The sequence below is a fragment of the Carcharhinus amblyrhynchos genome, chromosome 5 (genome assembly GCF_965287045.1).
Source record: "Carcharhinus amblyrhynchos chromosome 5, sCarAmb.v2.hapA, whole genome shotgun sequence".
NCBI classification, from domain to species: domain Eukaryota; kingdom Metazoa; phylum Chordata; class Chondrichthyes; order Carcharhiniformes; family Carcharhinidae; genus Carcharhinus; species Carcharhinus amblyrhynchos.
The window spans coordinates 123,369,503-123,390,867 of NC_137328.1; the positions used below are offsets into that span (position 1 = coordinate 123,369,503).

At 46.1% G+C, this 21,365-nt stretch overlaps 1 protein-coding gene across 1 annotated transcript; it reads right to left on the minus strand.

The window, feature by feature from the left end:
- Positions 1-508: 508 nt before the first annotated feature.
- LOC145343510 (sialic acid-binding Ig-like lectin 15) lies at positions 509-20,288 on the minus strand. The gene is made up of 5 exons (XM_080189762.1): positions 20,148-20,288; positions 16,500-16,610; positions 14,023-14,388; positions 7,431-7,811; positions 509-685 (listed from the first exon to the last, which is right to left on the minus strand). The coding sequence occupies exons 1-5, from the start codon at positions 20,191-20,193 to the stop codon at positions 681-683; spliced, it is 909 nt and encodes a 302-aa protein (XP_080045888.1). The 5' UTR covers positions 20,194-20,288; the 3' UTR covers positions 509-680.
- Between the last annotated feature and the right edge of the window lie 1,077 nt (positions 20,289-21,365).

Sequence of the window (21,365 nt, forward strand, 5' to 3'; positions counted from 1 at the left end):
ATTGAAGGAAATGTGTGGAGAGCGGGTAAAGGTTTGGTCAGGGTGCAGGTTTTTAGGAGAGGTTTGAGATGGACTTTTGGCACAGCTTTCGATGGTGAATGAAATGTACAAAGAGGTCAAGAAAGTCCCCTTCTTAATCCCAGGCAAGGCCGCAGGCCGCAGGCCAGTTAAATACCAGCTGGGACTAGCTTTATACACACAGTTTTATTAATTATTGGAATTAAATTTAAATCTGCCGTGGTGGGATTTGAACCCATCTCCCCAGAGCCTGTCTCTACCAGATTAGTAGCCCAGTGATATTACCACAGCATCAGCACCTCGATCCTGGCAGCAGCAATGAGATGTTGACTATATAACCTGCATCCTTAGAGAGAAATACTGGTCAGGCACCAAACAGGACACGCCAGCCCTTTCCCAGGTCAGTCACTGTGGTGTGTTTTATACCCAGGCCCTCAGTTTAACACCCCATCAGAAAGGCAGTGCCTCTGACAGTGTAGCACTCCCTCGGCACTGCAGTGGGAGAGTAGGCACAGAGAGCAAAATAAAAACTGATAAATAACACTGAGGATGCCTCACTGTGAACCACATTCAGGATTGAGGCCTAGCGCAGAGGGACAGGAGACAAACAAAGGGCCATGTAGGGGGGGCATTGCCATTTTCTCACCCTCAGGTCGTGCAGGTTAATCTGTAGGAAAAAACAGAAGAGTAAATATTCAACTGGAGTTAGTCTAATAGAACATAGAACACTACAGCACAAACAGGCCCTTCGGCCCACAAGTTGTGCCAATCATATCCATACCTATCATATCCATAATAGTCAATATTTTAAATGTACAATATACAAGAGATATTTAATGTAAAGAACAATATAGAAATTAAATTTAACACTATAGAGTAAGGCCAGATCGCCAACCTCAAAGTTCAGAAAGGTGCTTAAGATTTTTGAAGGAGACTGAGTTTACAAACAAGGAGCAGGCATAGACCATTCAGCCCCCCTCGAGCCTGCTACCCCATTTAATAAGATCCTGGCTGTCCCTTGGTCAACACTGCTGCCTCACAGCTCCAGGGACTGGGGTCTGATTCCAGCCTGGAGTCACTATCTGTCTGGAGTTTGTACATTCTCCCCGTGTCTGCGTGGGTTTCCTCCAGGTGCTCCAGTTTCCTCCCACATTCAACAGATGTGCTGGTTAAGGGGGTTGGCCATGTTAAATTGCCCCTTAGCGTCCAAAGGTGAGTGGGCTGGGTGGATTGGCCATGGTAAATGCACGAGGTTATGAGGATAGGGCAGGGAGATGGGTCTGGGTGGGTTACTCTGTCAGAGAGTCAGTGCCTCTTTCTGCACTGTAGCCACTCTATGGTTCCATGGTACTGTGCACAATACTCCAAATGTATCTCACCAGTGCCCTGCACAACTGAAGCATAATCCCCTACTTACAATTCCCCTCACTATAATTAAAAACATTCCATTAACATTCCGAATTACTTGCTGTACAAACTAGTCTTTTGTGATTCATGCACTAGAACACCCAGATCCCTCTGCATTTCAGAGCTCTGCAACCTCTCACCATTTAGATAATATGTTTCTCTTTTATTCTTACTGCCAAGATGAGCAATTTCACATTTTCCCACATGATACTTCAGTTTTGCCGGATCTTTGCCCACTCATGTAAGCTGTCTATATCCCTTTGTAGCCTCCTTTTACCCTCTCCACAACTTCCTACCTATCTTGGTGTCATCAGCAAATTTTGCAACGATACCTTTGGTCCTTTCATCCAAGTCATTTATAGAAATTGTAAACAGTTGAGGTCCCAGCACGGATCCCTGTGGCAAATCACTGGTTACACTAGCCAACCTGAGAAAGGTTCATTTACCTTTGCATATTCTCAGCTTCCTGTGAACTATGATGGGGAGATGCCAGCGTTGGACTGGGGTAAACACAGTAAGAAGTCTCACAGCACCAGGATAAAGTCCAACAGGTTTACTTGGTAGCAAAAGCAACTAGCTTTCGAGCCTCTGACCCTTTGTCAGGTGTCTTGCAAAATCTCACTTACTGTCCTGTCTGGAGACAATACACATCTCTTTAACCTAATGTTTTCTCCACTCACATTGTCTGCACCTTTAAGACTTGACTAGCTTGACTCTCATTTTAATCAGTATTCTGTAAACTGAGTTTGTGTCTTTATATCCCCTGTTTGTGATCAGAACTCTCCACTCACCTGACAAAGGGTCAGAGGTCCGAAAGCTAGTGGTTTTTGCTACCAAACAAACCTGTTGGACTTTGACCTGGTGTTGTGAGACTTCTTCCTGCGAGCCAGCTAACCTTCTATCCATGCCAAAATATTATCCCCTACACCACGAGCTTTTATTTTCTGAAATAGCCTTCAATGTGGCACCATATCAAATGTCTTCTAGTAATCTAAGTACACTACATCTACCAGTTCCCCTTTATTCACAGCACGGTGGTCCTTCAAAGAACAGCAAATAGTCAGTTAGGAATGGGGGCGAATTTCCCAGTGCCGTCCATACGGGAATCAGGGCAGGTGAGGGACAGACCATGGAAAGGTGCACTGACCTCGGGTGAGATTTCCTGGTTTTGGGATGAACACAGCCAGAAAATCCTGCCCAATGACGTCCCTTTGACGAAACGATGTTGACTCTGTCTGATTGCCTTGAGCTTGTCCAAGTGTCGGGCTAGAACTTCTTTAAAAATGACTTCTAACATTTTCCCTGTGTTAGTGGTTAGGCTAACTGCCTGCTTTCTGTCTCCATCTCTTTTTGAATGAAGGAGTTACATTTTCTATATTCCAATCAAGTGGAACCTTAGAATCATAGAACCATACAGCGCAGACTCGGCACCAACACGCTAGAAACACCTGAACTCCCACCTAATCCCAAGGCCCATAGCCCTGAATGTTCTGACGCGCCTTCCCCACATCTAGGGAATTTTGGAAAATTAAAACCAATGCATCAACTATCACTTATTTTAAAACCCTTAAATAAAATCCATCAGGACCCAAGATCTAGTCAGCCCACAGCACCAACAACTTACTCTTCTCTGGTGATTATAATATTCTTGAGTTCCTCCCTTCCATTTCCTGGTTCTTTTTAAGCTTGAAATTTTATTTATTAGTCACAAATAGGTTTAGTTGTGAGTTGTGAGGCACCACTGTGCCACCGTGCCACCCACAAGACAAGTATTTTAATTAAATAAGGGCAGCTATGTAAGAATGAAAGCAAAGTTGGATGAAGTTTATTTATTAGTCACAAGTAAGGCTTACGTTAACACTGCAATGAAGTCACTGTGAAAATCCCCTAGCCGCCACAATCCAGCGCCTATCCAGATACACTGGGAGAGAATTTAGCATGGTCAGTGCACCCTAACCAGTACATCTGTCAGACTGTGGGAGGAAACCAGACCACCTGAAGGAAACCCACACAGACACGGGGAGAACATGCAAACTCCACACAGACAGTGACCCAAGCCAGGAATTGAACCTGAGACCCTGGCACTGTGAGGCAGCAGTGTTAATAACCACTGTACCAGCCCGATTTACAGCTATTTCTGAGAAGTTACTTGTATCCTCCATAGCGAAGATCGGTACAGATTACCTGTTCAATTTATCTCCTTACTTTTCTATTATTAATTCCCCAGACTCACTTTCTAAAGAACCAATGCTCACTCTGTTAACTCTTGTCTTACTTAAATATTTATAAAGCCTCTTCTGTTTTTATATTTCCAGCTAACTTCCTGTTGTATTCTAATGTTTCCCTCATTATTCATCTTTTATTTATCTTTTGCTGTTTTTATATTCTGCCCAATTTTCTGATCTGCCAGACATCTTTGCAATATTAGATGTTTTTTCTTTATGTTTGAGACAATCTGTAGCCTTTTTGTTAACCATGGATGTTGGATCCTGCCCTTGGAATTTCCCTTTCCCATTGGGATATTCTATGTGTTATTAAATATCCTTCTAAGTGTCAACCACTCCATCTTTATTAACTTATCCCTTAACCCTGTTTACTGGTTCACAAGGGTGGCACAGTGGTTAGCACTGCTGTTTCACAGCATCAGGGACCGGGTTTGATTCCTGGCTCGGGTCACTGTCTGTGTGGAGTTTGCACATTCTCCCTGTGTCTGCATGGGTTTCCTCCGGGTGCTCCGGTTTCCTCCCACAGTCCAAAACCGTGCTGGTTAGGTGGACTGGCCATGATAAATTGCCCCTTAGTGTACCTGGATAGGCGCTGGAGTGTGGCGCCTAGGGGATTTTCGCAGTAACATCATTGCAATATTAATGTAAGCCTTACTTGTGACTAATAAATAAATTTCAACCAACTCTGCTTTCATTCTTACAAAGCTGCCCTTATTTAAGTTTAAAATACTTCTCTTGTCATGAGTGGTGTGGTGTGACAGTGTGCCTCACAACTCACAACTGCTGCCTCACAGTGCCAGGGATCCAGCTTCGATTCCCAGCTTGGGTCACTGTCTGTGCAGAGTCTGCGTGTTCTCCCCATCTCTATATGGGTTTCCTCCAGTTTCCTCCCACAGTCTGAAAGACGTGCTGGTAAGGTGCATTAATGGGCGGCACGGTAGCGCAGTGGTTAGCACTGCAGCTTCACAGCTCCAGGGTCCTGGGTTCGATTCCTGGCTCGGGTCACTGTCTGTGTGGAGTTTGCACATTCTCCTCGTGTCTGTGCGGGTTTCCTCCGGGTGCTCCAGTTTCCTCCCACAGTCCAAAGACGTGCTGGTTAGGTGGACTGGCCATGTTAAAATTGCCCCTTAATGTACTATGATGCTTAGGTTAGAGGGATCAGCAGGTAAAATATGTAGGGATATGGGGGTAGGGCCTGGGTGGGATTGTGTTCGGTGCAGACTCGATGGGCCGAAGGGCCTCTTTCTGCGCTGTAGGGTTCTATGATCTAATCCGAACAGGTGCCAGAAAGTGCCCACTAGGGGAATTTCACAGTGACTTCATTCCAGTGTTAATGTAAGCCTTACATGTGACTAATAAGAGGTTACTGCAGAAGGTCAGAGGACATGGAGTTGGGGGTAGGGTGTTAGCGTGGATAGAGGATTGGTTGTCAAATAGGAGGCAGAGAGTGGGGGTCAATGGGTGCTATTCGGATTGGCAGTTGGTGACTAGTGGGGTGCCCCAGGGGTCGGTGCTGGGGCCTCAGCTATTTACCATTTATATAGATGATCTGGAGGAGGGAACCGAGTGTAGGGTGTCGAAATTTGCTGATGACACCAAGATTGGGGGAAAGGCAAATTGTGCGGAGGGTGTGGAGAGTCTGCAGAAGGATCTAGATAGGCTGGGCGAATGGGCCAGGAAATGGCAAATGGAATTTAATGTTGGCAAGTGTGAGGTGGTCCACTTTGGTAGGAAGAATGGTAGGAAGGACTATTACTTACGTGGCGAAAAACTGCAGCAGGCGACGGTGCAGAGGGACCTCGGGGTCCTTGTGCATGAGTCGCAAAAACCCAGCCTGCAGGTGCAGCAGGTGGTCAGGAAGGCGAATGGGATGCTGGCCTTCATAGCGAGGGGGATTGAATATAAAAGTAGGGAGGTCTTGCTGCAGCTGTATAGGGCATTGGTGAGGCCGCAGCTGGAGTACTGTGTGCAGTTTTGGGCGCCGCACCTGCGCAAGGATATTTTGGCCTTGGAGGGAGTGCAGAGGAGGTTTACTAGGCTGATACCGGAGTTGAGGGGGTTGAGCTATGAGGAGAGGCTGAATAAACTAGGCTTGTACTCGTTAGAGTTTAGAAGAATGAGGGGAGATCTCATTGAGACGTATAAGATGATGAATGGGATGGATAGGATAGAGGTGGAAAGACTCTTCCCGCTCAAAAAAGACAGTAGGACTAGGGGGCACAGCCTCAAGATAAAGGGGGGGCGGTTCAGAACGGAGTTGAGGAGGAACTTCTTCACTCAAAGTGTGGTGAATCTCTGGAATTCTCTGCCCGTTGAAGTGGTGGAGGCTGCCTCGCTAAATATTTTTAAGAAGCGGGTTGATGGGTTTTTGATAAGAGAGGGGATTAAGGGTTATGGGGAGAGGGCGGGAAAGTGGAACTGAGCCACGACAGATCAGCCACGACAGATCAGCCATGATCTTATTGAATGGCGGGGCAGGCTCGAAGGGCCAGATGGCCTACTCCTGCTCCTATTTCTTATGTTCTTATGTTCTTATAAATAAACTTTATTTTTTTCTTGGACACCCCCCCCCCAATCCCAGTTACCCTCCTAGTGCCCCTGACACTAAGGAGCAATTTAGCACGGCCAATCCACTTGATCCACACGACTTTGGAGTGTGGGAGAAAACCCAGAACACCCGGAGGAAACCCACGTAGACACGGGGAGAACATGCAAACTCCACACAGGATTGAACCCAGGTCCCTGGCGCTGTGAGGCAGCAGTGCCAACCACTGTGCCCCCATGCTGCCCTTGAATTGAAATGATGTTCTCTAGAGCATTTGTCTGGGCCTCTGGATCACTAGCTCAGTGACATTACCACCATCCCTTTACCAAGCTGGGGAGATGCAGGTTTATCATTTTAATTCTACTATTTTATCTTTTGCCCCCTATTAGCATTCTGTATTCCTTAATGGTCCCATTAACACTTCCCTCTGTCCCACGTCCAGGGCACCTTTTCTCAATATCTTCTTTACCCGAACCTATCTCTGCCCCACCTCCTTCACCCACCTCTCCTCCCACATGGTTCATTATTGTTTTATCTCTCCTCAGTTCTGTAGAAGGGCAATTTGGATATAAGACCATAAGACATAGGAGCAGAATTAGGCCACTCGGTCCATCGAGTCTGAGTCTCCACCATATCACAGAATCACCGAATCCTACAGTGCAGAAGGAGGCCATCCAGCCCATCGGGTCTGCACTGACCACAATCCCCACCCAGGCCCCACACCCACAACCCCACCCACTTACCCTAGCTAGTCCCCCTGACACTAAGGGGCTATTTAGCCACCTAATCCGCACATCTTTGGACTGTGGGCGGAAGCCGGAGCACCCAGGAGAAACCCACTAACATGGCTGATATTTTTCTCATCCCCATTCTCCTGCCTTTTCCCCATAACCCCTGATCCCCTTATTAATCAGGAACCTGTCTATCTCTGTCTTAAAGACACTCAATGACCCGGCCTCCACAGCCTTCTGCGGCAAAGAGTTCCACAGATTCACCACTCTCTCTGGATGAAGAAATCCCTCCTCATCTCGGTTTTAAAGGATCGTCCCTTTAGCCTGAGGCTGTGCCCTGCACTGGAAACCTGAACTCTGCTTCTCTTTCCACAGCCAGGCCCACTGAGCTTATCCAATACTTTCTGTCAGTGACATTGAGGGTCCATTCTTTTCCAATTAAATGGCCGCATCCTGCTGGTTCCTGCTGGAAATCACACAACGGGTAAAGTTAAATGGAGGTACCTGTTATTTTGATGAAGAGAATGATTCCTGTTATCAGGAGGAGGAGGAATTTAACCAATGGGATCAGGCAGAACATCCCGATGATGAAATTTGAGTAGTAGTTATCAGCGGTGAGGTGGATCTGACGGACGTCTCTCTTGTGTTCATTTACAGCCACACAGCTGTACGTCCCTCTCAGTATTGGGTTACGAAACTCTCCAATGATTTGATGCTTTTCCGGGTCTTGTGTGACTGTTGTGTCAGTGCTGTTCCCGGGCACTGAGCTGCCCTCAGGATCGATCCACGTGATGTTGGCAGGTGGCACTGCTTCAACCCGGCACACAATGCTCTCTCCAGTTACATCATTGCTCACTATCGACAGATCCAAGATGGTGGCTGGGACTTGGGGAAGGGAGGAGAGATGCAGATAAACATTTTGGGAATGTGGGCATCGCTGGCTAAGCCAGCATTTATTGCCCATCCTTAATTGCCCCTTGGTGGTGAGCTGCCGTCTTGAACCACAATATGGAGATGCCAGTGTGAGACTGGGGTGGGCACAGTAAGAAGCCTCACTAGCTTAAAGTCCAATAGGTTTATTTAGAATCACGAGCTTTCAGAGCACTGAGTCACCTGATGGAGGAGCAGCGCTCCGTAAGCTCGTGATTCTAAATAAACCTGTTGGACTTTAACCGAATGTTGTGAGACTTCTTCCTGAACTGCTGCAGTCCACGTGGTGTAGGTACACCCACAGTGCTGTTAGGGAGGGAAATTGGTAAAATTGGAAGGAACCTGAATGAAGACTAATCTGGAGTCCTGTCTACAGCTTGTTCATTATAAACTCGGGGCAAAGTTGAACAGCAGGCTGACATCTCAGCTCTCTGTTCGGATAAATATTTCACCCATCACAGGAATATATTTCACTTGGGGAAAGGTATTTCACGAGGGATAATTGGGGTTCATGGAAGATGTAGGAGATGTTGGTGTCATCAGAATGACACCAGGACTTAATGATATCTGTCTACGTCAACGGGGGCAAAGTAGAAAGGGTCGAGAGATTCACATTTTAGATCACCAATAACCTGTCCTGGTCCCCCCCCCATGCCGACACTATAGTTAAGAAAGCCCCACCAATGCCTCTACTTTCTCAGAAGTCTAAGGAAATTTGACATGTCAGCTACGACTCTCACCAATTTTTACAGATGCACCATAGAAAGCATTCTTTCTGGTTGTATCACAGCTTGGTATGGCTCCTGCTCTGCCCAAAACCGCAAGGAATTACAAAAGGTCATGAACGTAGCCCAATCCATCACACAAACCAGCCTCCCATCCATTGACTCCGTCCACACTTCCCGCTGCCTCAGAAAAGCAGCCAGCATAATTACGGACCCCCCACACCCCGGACATTCTCTCTTCCACCTTCTTCTGTCAGGAAAAACGTACAAAAGTCTGAGGTCATGTACCAGCTGACTCAAGAACACCTTCTTCCCTGCTGCTGTCAGGTTTTTGAATGGTCTTACCTTGCATTAAGCTGCTCTTTCTCTACACCCTAGCTATGACTGTAACACTGCATTCTGCACTCTCTCCTTTCCTTCTCTATGAACAGTATGTTTTGTCTGTATAGCATGCAAGAAACAATACTTTTCACTGTATGTTAATACATGTGACAATAATAAATCAAATCAAAATCAAAATTAAGGGGGAAAACGACGATCTTAGAAAAGTAAGAGTTTGATGGGTTTGATATGGAGAATCTGTTTCTTGTGATAAAGGAACCCTATTATCTTAAAATTTAAACAATTTGCCTGTGAAATTGGGAAACGTTAGACAATAATTGTAATGTATTTTGATATTGCTGATATTTCTGTTACGCTATGTTTAATATGTTGTGTATTCCTGTTACGCTGTGTTTAACATGTTGTGTATTTTTGCTGTGGGTGAAATGTAACCAGTTGTGGTGTGGAGCAGTGTGTGGAACTCAACATCGGCTGGCTGGGATATGGAGTGTAGAACACATCAAGATGAAGGAAGAAGAATTTTGACTGAGGGCATCATCACTGGGGCTCATACTGAACTTTCTGAAAATAAAGACAGTTTTGATTGAACAGGGACACACACACACTAAAGCTGACAGGTCATGTTATTCAGATCCAGACTAATTGCACCACCAGACACTCCCTCCGTAACAACTCACATGGACAATGTCCTCCCTGGATTTGTACAAATCTTTTTTTTCTTATCGAGATACAGGCATCTTATCCACTGCAGTTTGCACCTGGAGAGCCTCCTGTCTCCTGCTGAGAGCCTGTGACCGTGTGTGGGTGGTCTTGCATAGCCTGGGTGGGATTGATGAAGAACTGAGACTCCACTGAGTGACCCAGTTTGAGGTATGAGAGCAGGGTCAGAAAGATTGATAAAACCACAGCCCATCAGGGCATTGGCACCACAGTCAGGGAATTTGATATGGTCAGTTTCGAGATGATTTGGTCGATGTGAGTCATACAGCCCGAGGGAGGTCTAAACAATTCCCCTCCCCTCAGTTCAGAGAATCATAAAATCCCTACAGTGCAGAAAGAGGCCATTCGACCATCGAGTCTACCCTGACCACAATCCCAGCCAGGCCCTATCCCCCCATATACTCACGTATTTACCCTGCTAATTCACCTGACACAAAGAGGCAATTCAGCTTGACCAATCCACTTAACACACACATCTTTGGAGTGTGGGAGGAAGTGGGAGCACCCAAAGGAAACCCACACAGACACGGGGAGAATGTGCAAACTCCATACAGTCAGCCAGCTGAGGCCGGAATTCAACCTGGGTCCCTGGCGCTGCGAGGCAGCAGTGCTGACCACTGTGACACCAGACCACAGTTCACTGTGGCTGAAAGATCTTAGACCCAGTGACTGTCCCCGCTCTGTCTCCGTGGCGACTGCCCCAAGCTGTAGCGTATCCCTCAGTATGTGCCAGTCTGCAAGGCTTGGTCGGGGATAACTATTTGCACTGGATATCAACAAGTTCCAGGGAGACCTAGGAGCGTCTTTCCCTGAGTTGATAGTCCTTGCTTCAGCGGTAGTTAATGTTTGTTTTGTTGTGCGCCCCTGGGAACAGCCCACAGTGCACACATTGAACATATACAGTGAATGTGAGGTGTATTACAATTATATTGGAACACTTCAAGAGTGCAATTTGATCTCTGTGGACAACTTCAATACCTTTACACAATTTGTAATGACTGTGTTGAAATGTCTGTAATATTTCTTTGACTGCATTGAAGCCCCTCAGGATGTAATACAATACATGTTACAACAGAAACCAAAAATGCTGGAAAATCTCAGCAAGTCTGACAGCATCTGAGGAGAGAGAATAGAACCAACGTTTCAAGTCTGGATGACCCTTTGTCAGAGCTCAATATCATTGCAGTTTGTGTGATAGCCTGTTTAAATTATTTGTCATGTTCTTTCAGATAGTTTATGAATAAAGTAGATCTTTGCAAATATAATGACTTGATCAATGTGGACAGAATATCGAAATGCTGGTAGTGATCTCATTACTGAATTGAAGAACATCAGAGTGTTTTTTTTTAAAAGTTTATTTATTAGTCACAGGTAGGCTTACATTAACACCGCAATGAAGTTACTGTGAAAATCCCCCAGTCACCACTCTGGCACCTGTTCGATTACACTGAGGGAGAATTTAGCACAGCCAACCCAATTAGGGTGGCACGGTAGCACAGTGGGTTAGCACTGCTGCTTCACAGCTCCAGGGACACGGGTTTGATTCCCGGCTCGGGTCACTGTCTCTGTGGAGTTTGCACATTCTCCTCGTGTCTGCGTGGGTTTCCTCCGGTTGCTCCAGTTTCCTCCCACAGTCCAAAGATGTGCCGGTTAGGTTGATTGGCCATGCTAAGAAATTGCCCCTTAGAGTCGTGAGATGTTTAGGTTAGAGGGATTTGTGGGTAAATAAGGGGGTAGGGCCTGGGTGGGATTGTAGTTGGTGCAGGCTTGATGGGCTGAATGGCCTCCTTCTGCACTGTAGGATTTCTATGAATCCATTTAACCCACACATCTTTTGGACTGTGGGAGGAAACCCTGCGCAGATATTGGAGAACGTACAAATTCCATACGGACAGTGACCCAAGCCACTGAATCGAACCCGGGTCCCTGGCGCTATGAGGCAGCAATGCTAATCACTGTGCCACCGTGTCATCCTGTTTTTGTAACCTTATCTGAATCTCAGTAGGAAGTGTGAATATCGTTGCATTTTATTGTAGTGACAATTTGAAATGTTTCCTGACAGAGATCTAATGAATAAAGTATATTTCTACAAAAAAGAATTTAAATGCCATTGCACTTTTTGCCAGTACAAGCTTGTAATCTTTTACAAATAAAGTATATTTTTGCAAAAAACATGTAAGTCCGTGTGGGAGAACTTGCTGAGCAGACTGACTAGCCCAGAATGAACTCCTGCGCACAGGTCTCACTAAGTGACTGGCATTTTAACTGGTGTTAATAAAGGATTTTCACAAACTGGAAATTGTACCCAGAGTGTGTTTCGTGTTGTTTGTACTGAATGCAGGGCCTGGACTTGAGGGAAAAGTGAGACCCCTTCCTTCCCCGTTTCAGACTTTCACCATACCGGACACTGAGGCTGGAATTTTACCATCCCACCAGCCACGGGAATCGGGTTTATGGAAAAGTCTGTTGACCTCGGGTGGGATTTTCAGGTTTCAGGTCGAGCGAAGCAGTAAAGTCCCACCCCGAGCATCCGCTTCGCCAAAGAATTGTGAATGCTGATGTGAGTCAGAGCTGCGGGTAATAGGTTATTTCGGGGTAAGCATTTGGAACAAAGGCAGCGATAGACCCAGTTAAAATAGGGGGAGAGGGGTGTTTAGTGGTAATGGGACCAGATTTTCGATCCTGAACCAGGTAGCTTGAAAAACCTGGAAAAAAGTGTCTCAAAAACTGCAATTTTCCCACTGTTGGGAGGATGAGAGGGAGGGGGGGGGGTGCGATGGGAACATTGGTGTAGGATAAAGTTGGGTCCCCCTCCCTCAGATGCAGATGGGAGGCAGCCACAGGGCTCCAGGGTGCCGAGGCAGGGCATGTAGAGGGCCCACCTCAGTTCTCTGGGACTTTGTCCCAGTTGCTTTGTCAAATATTGGACTCTTAAATGCTGAAACATCATATCCCACCACCTCCACCCTCATCCCACCCACCTCCCACGAAGCCTTATAGCCACTGTGCCAACTTAATGCAAATTCATGCCAATCCATGTCCTTACATCCATCACCCCCTTACCCTTTCACCCTCCATGCCAAGTATCCACCATGAGCAGATATCAGGAGACATGTTGAGACAAAATACCATAAAATTATAAATAGCTATTACTGCTTTGACTATAATTTTAAAAACTCCCATTCATAAATCCTCATTCAAACTTTAAAATAACCTTGAGAACTTAATCCTTTATCAAAACAAACCTATTTGTATCCTAACCCCACATCAAAGAAAGCAAATCCTTTAATAACCTATTTGAGCTGTCAATCAAACTATAAACTTACTACACCCCTCTTGGGATAACTGTAGGCTGTAAAAAGCCATCACCCATTAATAATAATGTAATGATAACCCTTGGGGTAATGTCAACAGCAGCTATTATAATTAATGGAACAGATTATTTTCAACTCTCGCTGACACAGCCAGGCTGTTTTTAATTTTTAAAGAGTTGGGGATTGAAATAAATTGGCAGTTTTTGGTTCTACACGCTTTATTCACCTTGACTGAGCTTTTATATCTCCTTCATCAATCCATGACTCTGTATTCCCACAGGACGGTACAGGGGTACACAGGTTAGCACTGCTGCTCCATGGTGCCAGGGACCAAATGTGACCAACATGCTCACATCTACAAAGTCCGAGAGAGTAAACATTTCACATTGAACAACGCCTGGCCCATTCTGCTCATTTGATATCGATAAATAGAAATTGGAAAACAAAGATAAACTTCAAAATTTTCCAATGACACTGAGCTCGGAGGAGTGGCAAATAGTGAGGATACCTAGCAACAGGCATGGTGGTTAGCCCCACAACTCAAAGCTATATACATATGTACACAAAGGTATAGATATGGAGCTGACTCAATCCTTGATTTTGCACATCTATATCCATCTGGGTTATGTATCTTACATCACTGTGTACGTGAGTGCATTCAGTCCAACATTAACCTTGTCTGTGCCTCATCAAACCGTTACATTAACCATCTAGAAGGACAAGGGCAGCAGATACCTGGGAACACCACTACCTGGAGATTCCCCTCCAAGTCACTCAACATCCTGATTTGGAAATATATCGCCGTTCCTTCACTGTCGCTGGGTCAAAATCCTGGAACACCCTCCCTAACAGCACTGTGGGTGTACCTACACCACGTGGACTGCAGCAGTTCAGGAAGGCAGCTCACCACCACCTTCTCGAGGGCAGTGAGAGATGGACAGTAATACTGGCCCGGCCATCAACATCCAGATTAAAAATCAGAACCAATCAATGACCCAATGGCAGAATATACCAATAGACAAAAGTTACGTTCTGATGTTATCGTTGACCTCAATGTTTTCTTACCAACAACCTGGAGTCGTATCACATCCTGAGTTACATTTTCCTGACTCCCATTCCTGACATGAACGTGACAGAAGTAATCATCGGTGTCGTTCAGCTGCAGGGTCCTCATCCTTAGGGAAGCGTTTCCTTGGATTGGGTTTCCGATCAGTTCATATCGATCTCCTTCACTCACAGTGACTGGGTCAGTGTAGCCAGAACCAGACACCAGGGAACGAGTGTAATTAAAAACAGTGGAAGCTCTGTGTGGGTTCCTCTTCATCCAGAGGACAGTGAGGGAGCTGAGAGAACGCTGAGGGGGTTCGAAGGTGCAAGACAGAGTGACAGAATCTCCCTTCACCCCAATCACTGCCCCTGAATCGCCCTGACCTGCGGGAGGGTTTGAAAGATTATTCAATAACAGGGAATATGGAGAGAGTTTACATTTGGTTTGTATGTGCAGCAACTTTCACTGAATCAGACACCGAAGCACTGAATAAAACAAATACAAGAAACATCTGCATTTCCATAGCACCTTTCACAACCTCACCATATCCAAAAGCATTCGACAGCCAGTGGAGTCCTGGCGAGGGGCACTCACTGTTGTAGTTTAGGAAACTTTAGTTTTTATTGATATATGGGACATGTGCGTCGCTGGCTGGCCAATATTTATTGATGATGTGGAGATGCCGGCGTTGGACTGGGACTCACCTGATGAAGGAGCAGCGCTCCGAAAGCTTGTGGCTTGTGGCACCAAAAAAACCTGTTGGACTTTAACCTGGTATTGTGAGACTTCTTACAGCATTGATTGTCCATCCCTACTTGCCCGAGGCCAGTTGAGAGTCACCCACATTGCAGGCAGCATGGTAGCTTAATGGGTTAGCACGGCGGCCTCAAAACACCAGGGACCTGGGTTCGATTCCCGGCTCAGGTCAATGTCTGTGTGGAGTTCGCACATTCTCCCCGTGTCTGCATGGGTTTCCTCTGGGTGCTCCAGTTTCCTCCCACAGTCCAAAGATGTCAGTAGGTGGATTGGCCAAGCTAAGTTGCCTCTTAGTGTCAGGGGAACTTGCTAGGGTAAATTATGGGGATAGAGCCTAGGTGGGATTGTGATCAATGCAGATTTGATGGGCCGAGTGACCTCTTTCTGCACTGTAGGGATTCTATGATTCGATTCTATGACATTGCTGTGGCTCTGGAGTCACATGTAGGCCAGACTGGGTAAGGACGGAAGATTTCCTTCCCTAAAGGGACATTAGTGAACCAGATGAGTTTTTCCGACAATCGACAATGGTTTCATCAGTAGATTCTTAATTCCAGGTATTTTTTATTGAATTCAAATCCCACCATCTGCTGTGGTGGGATTCGAACCCGGGTCCCCAGAACATTAGCTGAGTTTCTGGATTAATATTCTGGCAATAATACCACTGGGCCATCGCCCCCCCACAAAAAACTCAGCACATTCAGAAATTCAGCCTGTGGAATTCATTCCCACAGGAAGTAGTTGATGCGAAAACATTGAATGTATTCAAGAGGTGTCTGGATATTGCACTTGGGGTGAATGGGATCAAAGGTTATGGGGAGAAAGCAGGAATAGGCTATTGAGTTGGATGATCAGCCATGATCGTGATGAATGGTGGAACAGGCTCGAAGGGCCAAATAGCCTCCTCCTGCTCCTACCTTCTATGTCTCTATGTTGCTATGTTTGATATGAGGCAAAGGATGACTTAACTTGCCTCCGATTACCTAGTTTCTGACCTGCTCTCGTAGCCTTTGCATTCCTATGGCTACCCAGTTTTGTTCTGGTAACCCCTGAGCTGTTGATAATGGGGATTCAATGGTGGTAATTCCATTTAATATCAAAGGGAGCTGGTTAGATTCTCTCCTGTTGGAGATGGTCATTACCTGGCACTTGTGTAGTACGAATGTTACTGGTCACTTATTAGCTCAGGGCTGAACATTGCCCAGGTGTCGCTGCATTTGGATATAGACTGTGTCAGTATCTGGGAATGATGGAGTCAAGGGGTTAGATAGATTCGAAAGGAAATAAACAGGACTGTGGGGTGAGGGAAATGGGAAGTGGCAGTAATTGGATAGCTCTTTCAAAGAACCAGCATGGACATGATGGGCCACATGGTCTCCTCCTGCCTTGCTTAATTCTCTTGACACCCAGCTGCCGACAACCTGATCATAAACTTTCGACAAGTTCTCACCTGCAATCACAAGAATTGTTTGAAATGAGCTTTGGGACGTTTCATTGGAATAGTCCTTCAGGTTCACACGGCACACAGTTTGCCGATGGTTTTCCTGTAGGGATAGCTGTTTGATGATTATGGAAGCATCATTCTCTCTCGGATTCCCCAACACTCGGTAACGCTTGCCCATGTTCTGCTGGATGACATTCACAAAGCCGCTGCTCTGTGAGTTTAGCGATGGATAATTTGTGTAACTGAAAAGCACCACGCTTGTCCACTTTTCCAACCACGTGACCGTGATGTTGCCTTTGTATCCTGGGTGAGGGTGAGTGAACTTGCAGAACAGAACAGTAACTTTCCCTTCCCTACCCGTCACCTCCTCCGGTGTCTCCATGCTCCAGCCACTCTCACCAAACCCTGTGTGACATGACAACAGAGCACAGGATCGGTAAAAGATCCCCCAATCTTTATCAAACTTTCCCCTGTGTATTCTCTGAGATAGGATGCAGCACAATGTCAGGACTCCTTCAACTGCACCATCCGAACCCACAAACATGTCGTCTAGAAGGACAAGAGCAGCAGATACGTGGGAACACCACTACCGACAAGTTCCCCTCTAAGCCACTCACCATCCTGACTTGGAAATATATCACCGTTCCCTCACTGTCACTGGGTCCAAATCCTGGAACTCCCTCCCTAACAGCACTGTGGGTGTACCTACACATGGACTGCAGCAGTTGAAGAAGGCAGCTCACCACCACCTTCTCAAGGATAATTAAAGATGGATAATAAATACCGGTTTTGCTGATGATGCTCACATCCAAAAAATTATATAAGAGAAACACTTTTCTTTCAGAAGCCTCTCCTTTGTCATTCATTCACGGGATGTGGGTGTCACTGGCTGGACCAGCATTTATTGTCCATCCCTAATTGCTCTTAAACTGAGTGACTTACTCAACAATTCCAGAGGGCAGTTGAGAGTCAACCACATTGCTGTGGGGTTGGAGTCACATGTAGGCCAGACCAAGTAAGGACGGTAGATTTCCTTCCCTCAAGGACATTAATGAACCAGATAGATTTTTATAACAATCGGTGATGGTTTCATGGTCATCATTAGACTTTTAATTGACTTTTTTTATTCAATTCAAATTTCACCATCTGCTAAACTCAAGTCCTGAGGGCATTACTCTGGGTCTCTGGATAACTCACCCAGTGACAATACCACTGTCACTGACCCTAACCCTCAGCCTAACCCTAACCCTCAGCCTAACCCTAACCTTAACCCTAATCCTAACCCTCACCCTAACCCTAATCCTAACCCTCACCCTAATCCTCACCCTAACCCTCACCCAAACACTAACCTTAACCCTAATCCTAACCCTCACCCTAACCCTAATCCTAACCCTCACCCTAATCCTAACCCTCACCCTAACCCTAACCCTAACCCTAACTCTAACCCTAACCCTCACTCTAACCCTAACTCTAACCCTAACCCTAACTCTAACCCTCACCCTAACCCTAACTCTAACCCTAACCCTAACTCTAACCCTAACCCTAACCCTCACTCTAACTCTAACCCTAACCCTAACTCTAACCCTAACCTTCTGTTTACTCTGCTCAATATTCTGTCAGTTCTCTTCCTAATTTGCGATGGATTAGGTGCTCAGGTCTCTGGATTGAGGATTTATCCCACAATTTGATTCAGAGGGTGCTGCCCACTTTCTCATGGCTCCCTCTGCCAGCTTAATTTTCCCAATCCACATGAAGATTAGATGATTAATTTTTTTACATGCCCTCACTATTTCCTGATGTATTCTGTGTCCATGTATTCAGGGAACCTGTGGACGACTCACACCAGTGTCATCTTCCCCTTGTTATTTCTTACATAGAAACATAGAAAATAGGTACAGCAGTAGGCCATTCGGCCCTTCGAGCCTGCTCCACCATTCAATATGATCTTGGCTGATCCTGCACTTTCAGTATCCCACTCCCACTTTCTCTCCATACTCCTTGATCCCTTTAGCTGCAAAGGCCACATCCAGCTCCCTCTTGAACATATCTAATGAACTGACCCCAACAGCTTTCTGTGATAGAGAATTCCACAGGTTCACAACTCCCTGAATGAAGGAGTTCTTCCTCCCCTCAGTCCTGAATATCTTATCCTTTATTTTTACACAGTGACCCCTACACACAGTCTAAGAATCACAGGTGGAACAGTGGTTAGCACTGCTGTCTCACAGCGCCGGGGACCCTGGTTTGATTCCCGGCTTGGGTCACTGTCTGTTGCACATTCTCCCCGTGTCTGCGTGGGTTTAACCTGGGTGTTCAGGTTTCCTCCCACAGTCTGAAAGACGTGCTGTTTAGGTGAATTGGCCATGTCAAATTCTCCCTCAGTGTACCCAAACAGGCACTGGAGTGTGGTGACTAGGGGATTTTCACAGTAACTTCATTGCAGTGTTAATGTAAGCCTACTTGTGACTAATAAATAAACTTTAACTTTTTAGTTCTGGACTTCCCCAACACCAGGAACATTCTTCCCGCGTCTAACCTGTCCAGTCCCATCAGGATTTTATATATTTCTATGAGACCCCCTCTCATTCTTCTGAATTCCAGGAATACAAGCCCAGGTGATCTACCCATATGGATTCAACAACTTCTGATCCAAACTCATTTCTAGCTATCGTACTTATTCCATCTTGTATTAACAAAGTGACCCACTGTCTTTCCCTCCCTCCCTGCCCTTCTGAAAAATCACTTATCCCTGAATACTTAGTTCCTTGTTTTGATCTCCTTGTGACCACAATGGCTGTATGGTCACACCCATTAACATCACTTCGTTGCCTGTAATTCATTCATTTTGTGCTGAGTATGACATGGGTTTGAGGAAAAAACCCATAATTTTGCCTTTTACCATTTTTTTCTCTCTTTGACCTAATTTTCTGAGCAAGGGCGCGAGAGAAAGTGGGGAGAGAGAGAGAGAGCGAGAGACAGAGCAGACAGGAAAAAGAGAGAGAAAGGGGTTGACCTATTTATCCTGACCCTCTGCCTTCTGTCAGTCAGCCAATCCTCTACCCAAGCCAATACTCCAGCCCCAACCACTTGGGATCTAACCTTCTGGATCTTGTGTGGTATGCTATCAAATCCCTTCTGGAAGTCGAGAGAGAGAAGAATAAGCACCAGTATGGACCAGCTGGGCTGAATGGCCTGATTCTGTGCTGTGGAATCTATGAGCTGAGCTCTGTAAGCTGTGGAGTTCGGTGACTCATTCCACAAACTCAGTAAGCCACTGGGTTAGTGCAATCATTAACTGGTTATTCTCCTTTGATTTCTTCTTAAATTATCTCGCAACTATTTGTTTTTTGATTAATCCAAGCCAGTTAACCGAAGGATAAGGAGTTTCCAACATTTAGCATTAAACCTTAAAACTTTCTCCCACGTAAAGAATTCATGAGGGTGATGAGATGCCTTAGCAGATTTGAAGACAGTCACCTTCGTACTGGTGCAAGGAGGCCATTCAGCCCATCGAGAATGTACCAACCAAAATCCCACCTCGGCCCTACTCCATAACCCCATATGTTTACCCTCTAATCCCCTTGACACTAAGGGGCATGGACAGTCAATCTAACCTGCACATCTTTGGACTATGGGAGGAAACCGGAGCACCCGGGGAAAAACACGGGATTCTGCAGACACGGGGAGTACGTGCAGACTCCACACAGACAGTGACTCAACCCAGGGACTGAACCCGGGTCCCTGGTGGTGTAAGGCAGTAGTGCTAACCGTGCTGGGGTGAACAGGAAGGTGAGATCTAAGCTGTGAGCACTTGCACTCATCTGAGTCGAGCCCATTAACAACTTGCTGATCATCTGGAGCAAGGCTGACAATTTCAGGTCATTTATGGGAAACTGAAAAGGGGAAAAGATGAATTGTTGCTACGCGGAGTGAGTTACCCACCTCCAGTGCTGGCGAGCTGGGCAATGATGAACAGAACAGTGAGCATGGTCCCCCTGAACCCGTTAGCCTTCAGTCTCTGCGCTGAGCCTGTTCAGCAATGAATGATCGGAAATTGCGTCCTCCAGGTAGCCTGTGTTAAAAATCTCCACCCACAGACAGGCACTTTAACTCTTTTATTGCCAGGTCAAAGTGTAATCTGAATCCCACCTCCCCCGACAGCCTGTTAATGTTCTTACAGAAACCCTGAGAGAGGTGGTTAAAGAGGCAATGGGAAACATCAGAGTAAACTTTAGACTTGATGCCTGGGCAGCACTCCCACAGTTTGAGACAGGAATGTGAACCTTGATTATTGTACTCAAGTCCCGGAGTGGAACTCAAAATCCCAAAATCCGGAGTTGTACTCAAGTCCCGGAGTCGAGTCAAGAACCCCGCCTGCTGAGCCACAGTTGACATGATGGAAAAGGTGCCAATTTGTTCAACCTTTCCTGACAGGTATCAGTTCTGGTACCGGGTGACACAGTGGTTAGCACTGCTGCTTCACAGCGCCAGGGACCCAGGTTCGATTCCCTTGGGTCACTGTCTGTGCGGAGTCTGCATGTTCTCCCTGTGTCTGCGTGGGTTTTCTCTGGGTGCTCTGGTTTCCTCCCAGTCTGAAAGACGTGCTGGTTAGGCGCATTGGCCATGCTAAATTCTCCCTCAGCATACCTGAACAGGTGCCGGAGTGTGGCGACTAGGGGATTCTCACAGTAACTTCACTGCAGTGTGAACGTAAGCATATTTTATTGAGCCTCAGGAGTAGGAGCAGGGCAATAGGCTCCTGGAACATTTAGTTATTTGTGTATGGGATGTGGGCATTGCTGGCTAGGCCAGTGAATACTGCCCATCCCTAATGTACCACTGATAATGTCTGACCCTCTTGGCAGTTAACTATCAGTCACCATTAATCGATGCATTCTGCCTGGCAACACCTCTACCAATCCAACTCCACACTTGCCCACCAATCAGCACTCTCATCTCACACAATACGAAGTTGCTGACATTGAGATTTTCCTGATGAGTGCAAGGTAAAACGCTTCGACAAAACATCTTTTTTTAGCGATACTCAAGTTCTATATGACAAAACCACTATTTAAAATGAGAAAATAAGTTAAAATGCTATTGATGGAAGAGAAATCTGTCTGGGGTAATCACATGGGCTGCGATTCCATTGTGATCAAC

What these genes read in the sequence shown, in the direction of transcription:
- LOC145343510 (XM_080189762.1), bottom strand. Translation starts at nt 20,193, where the DNA reads ATGCTCACTGTTCTGTTCATCATTGCCCAGCTCGCCAGCACTGGAG. An exon ending in CCAGCTCGCCAGCACTGGAG is followed by an intron (nt 16,611 to 20,147) that starts GTGGGTAACTCA and finishes CATGTCACACAG; the next exon opens with GGTTTGGTGAGAGTGGCTGG. An exon ending in CCCTCACCCAGGATACAAAG is followed by an intron (nt 14,389 to 16,499) that starts GCAACATCACGG and finishes ACCCTCCCGCAG; the next exon opens with GTCAGGGCGATTCAGGGGCA.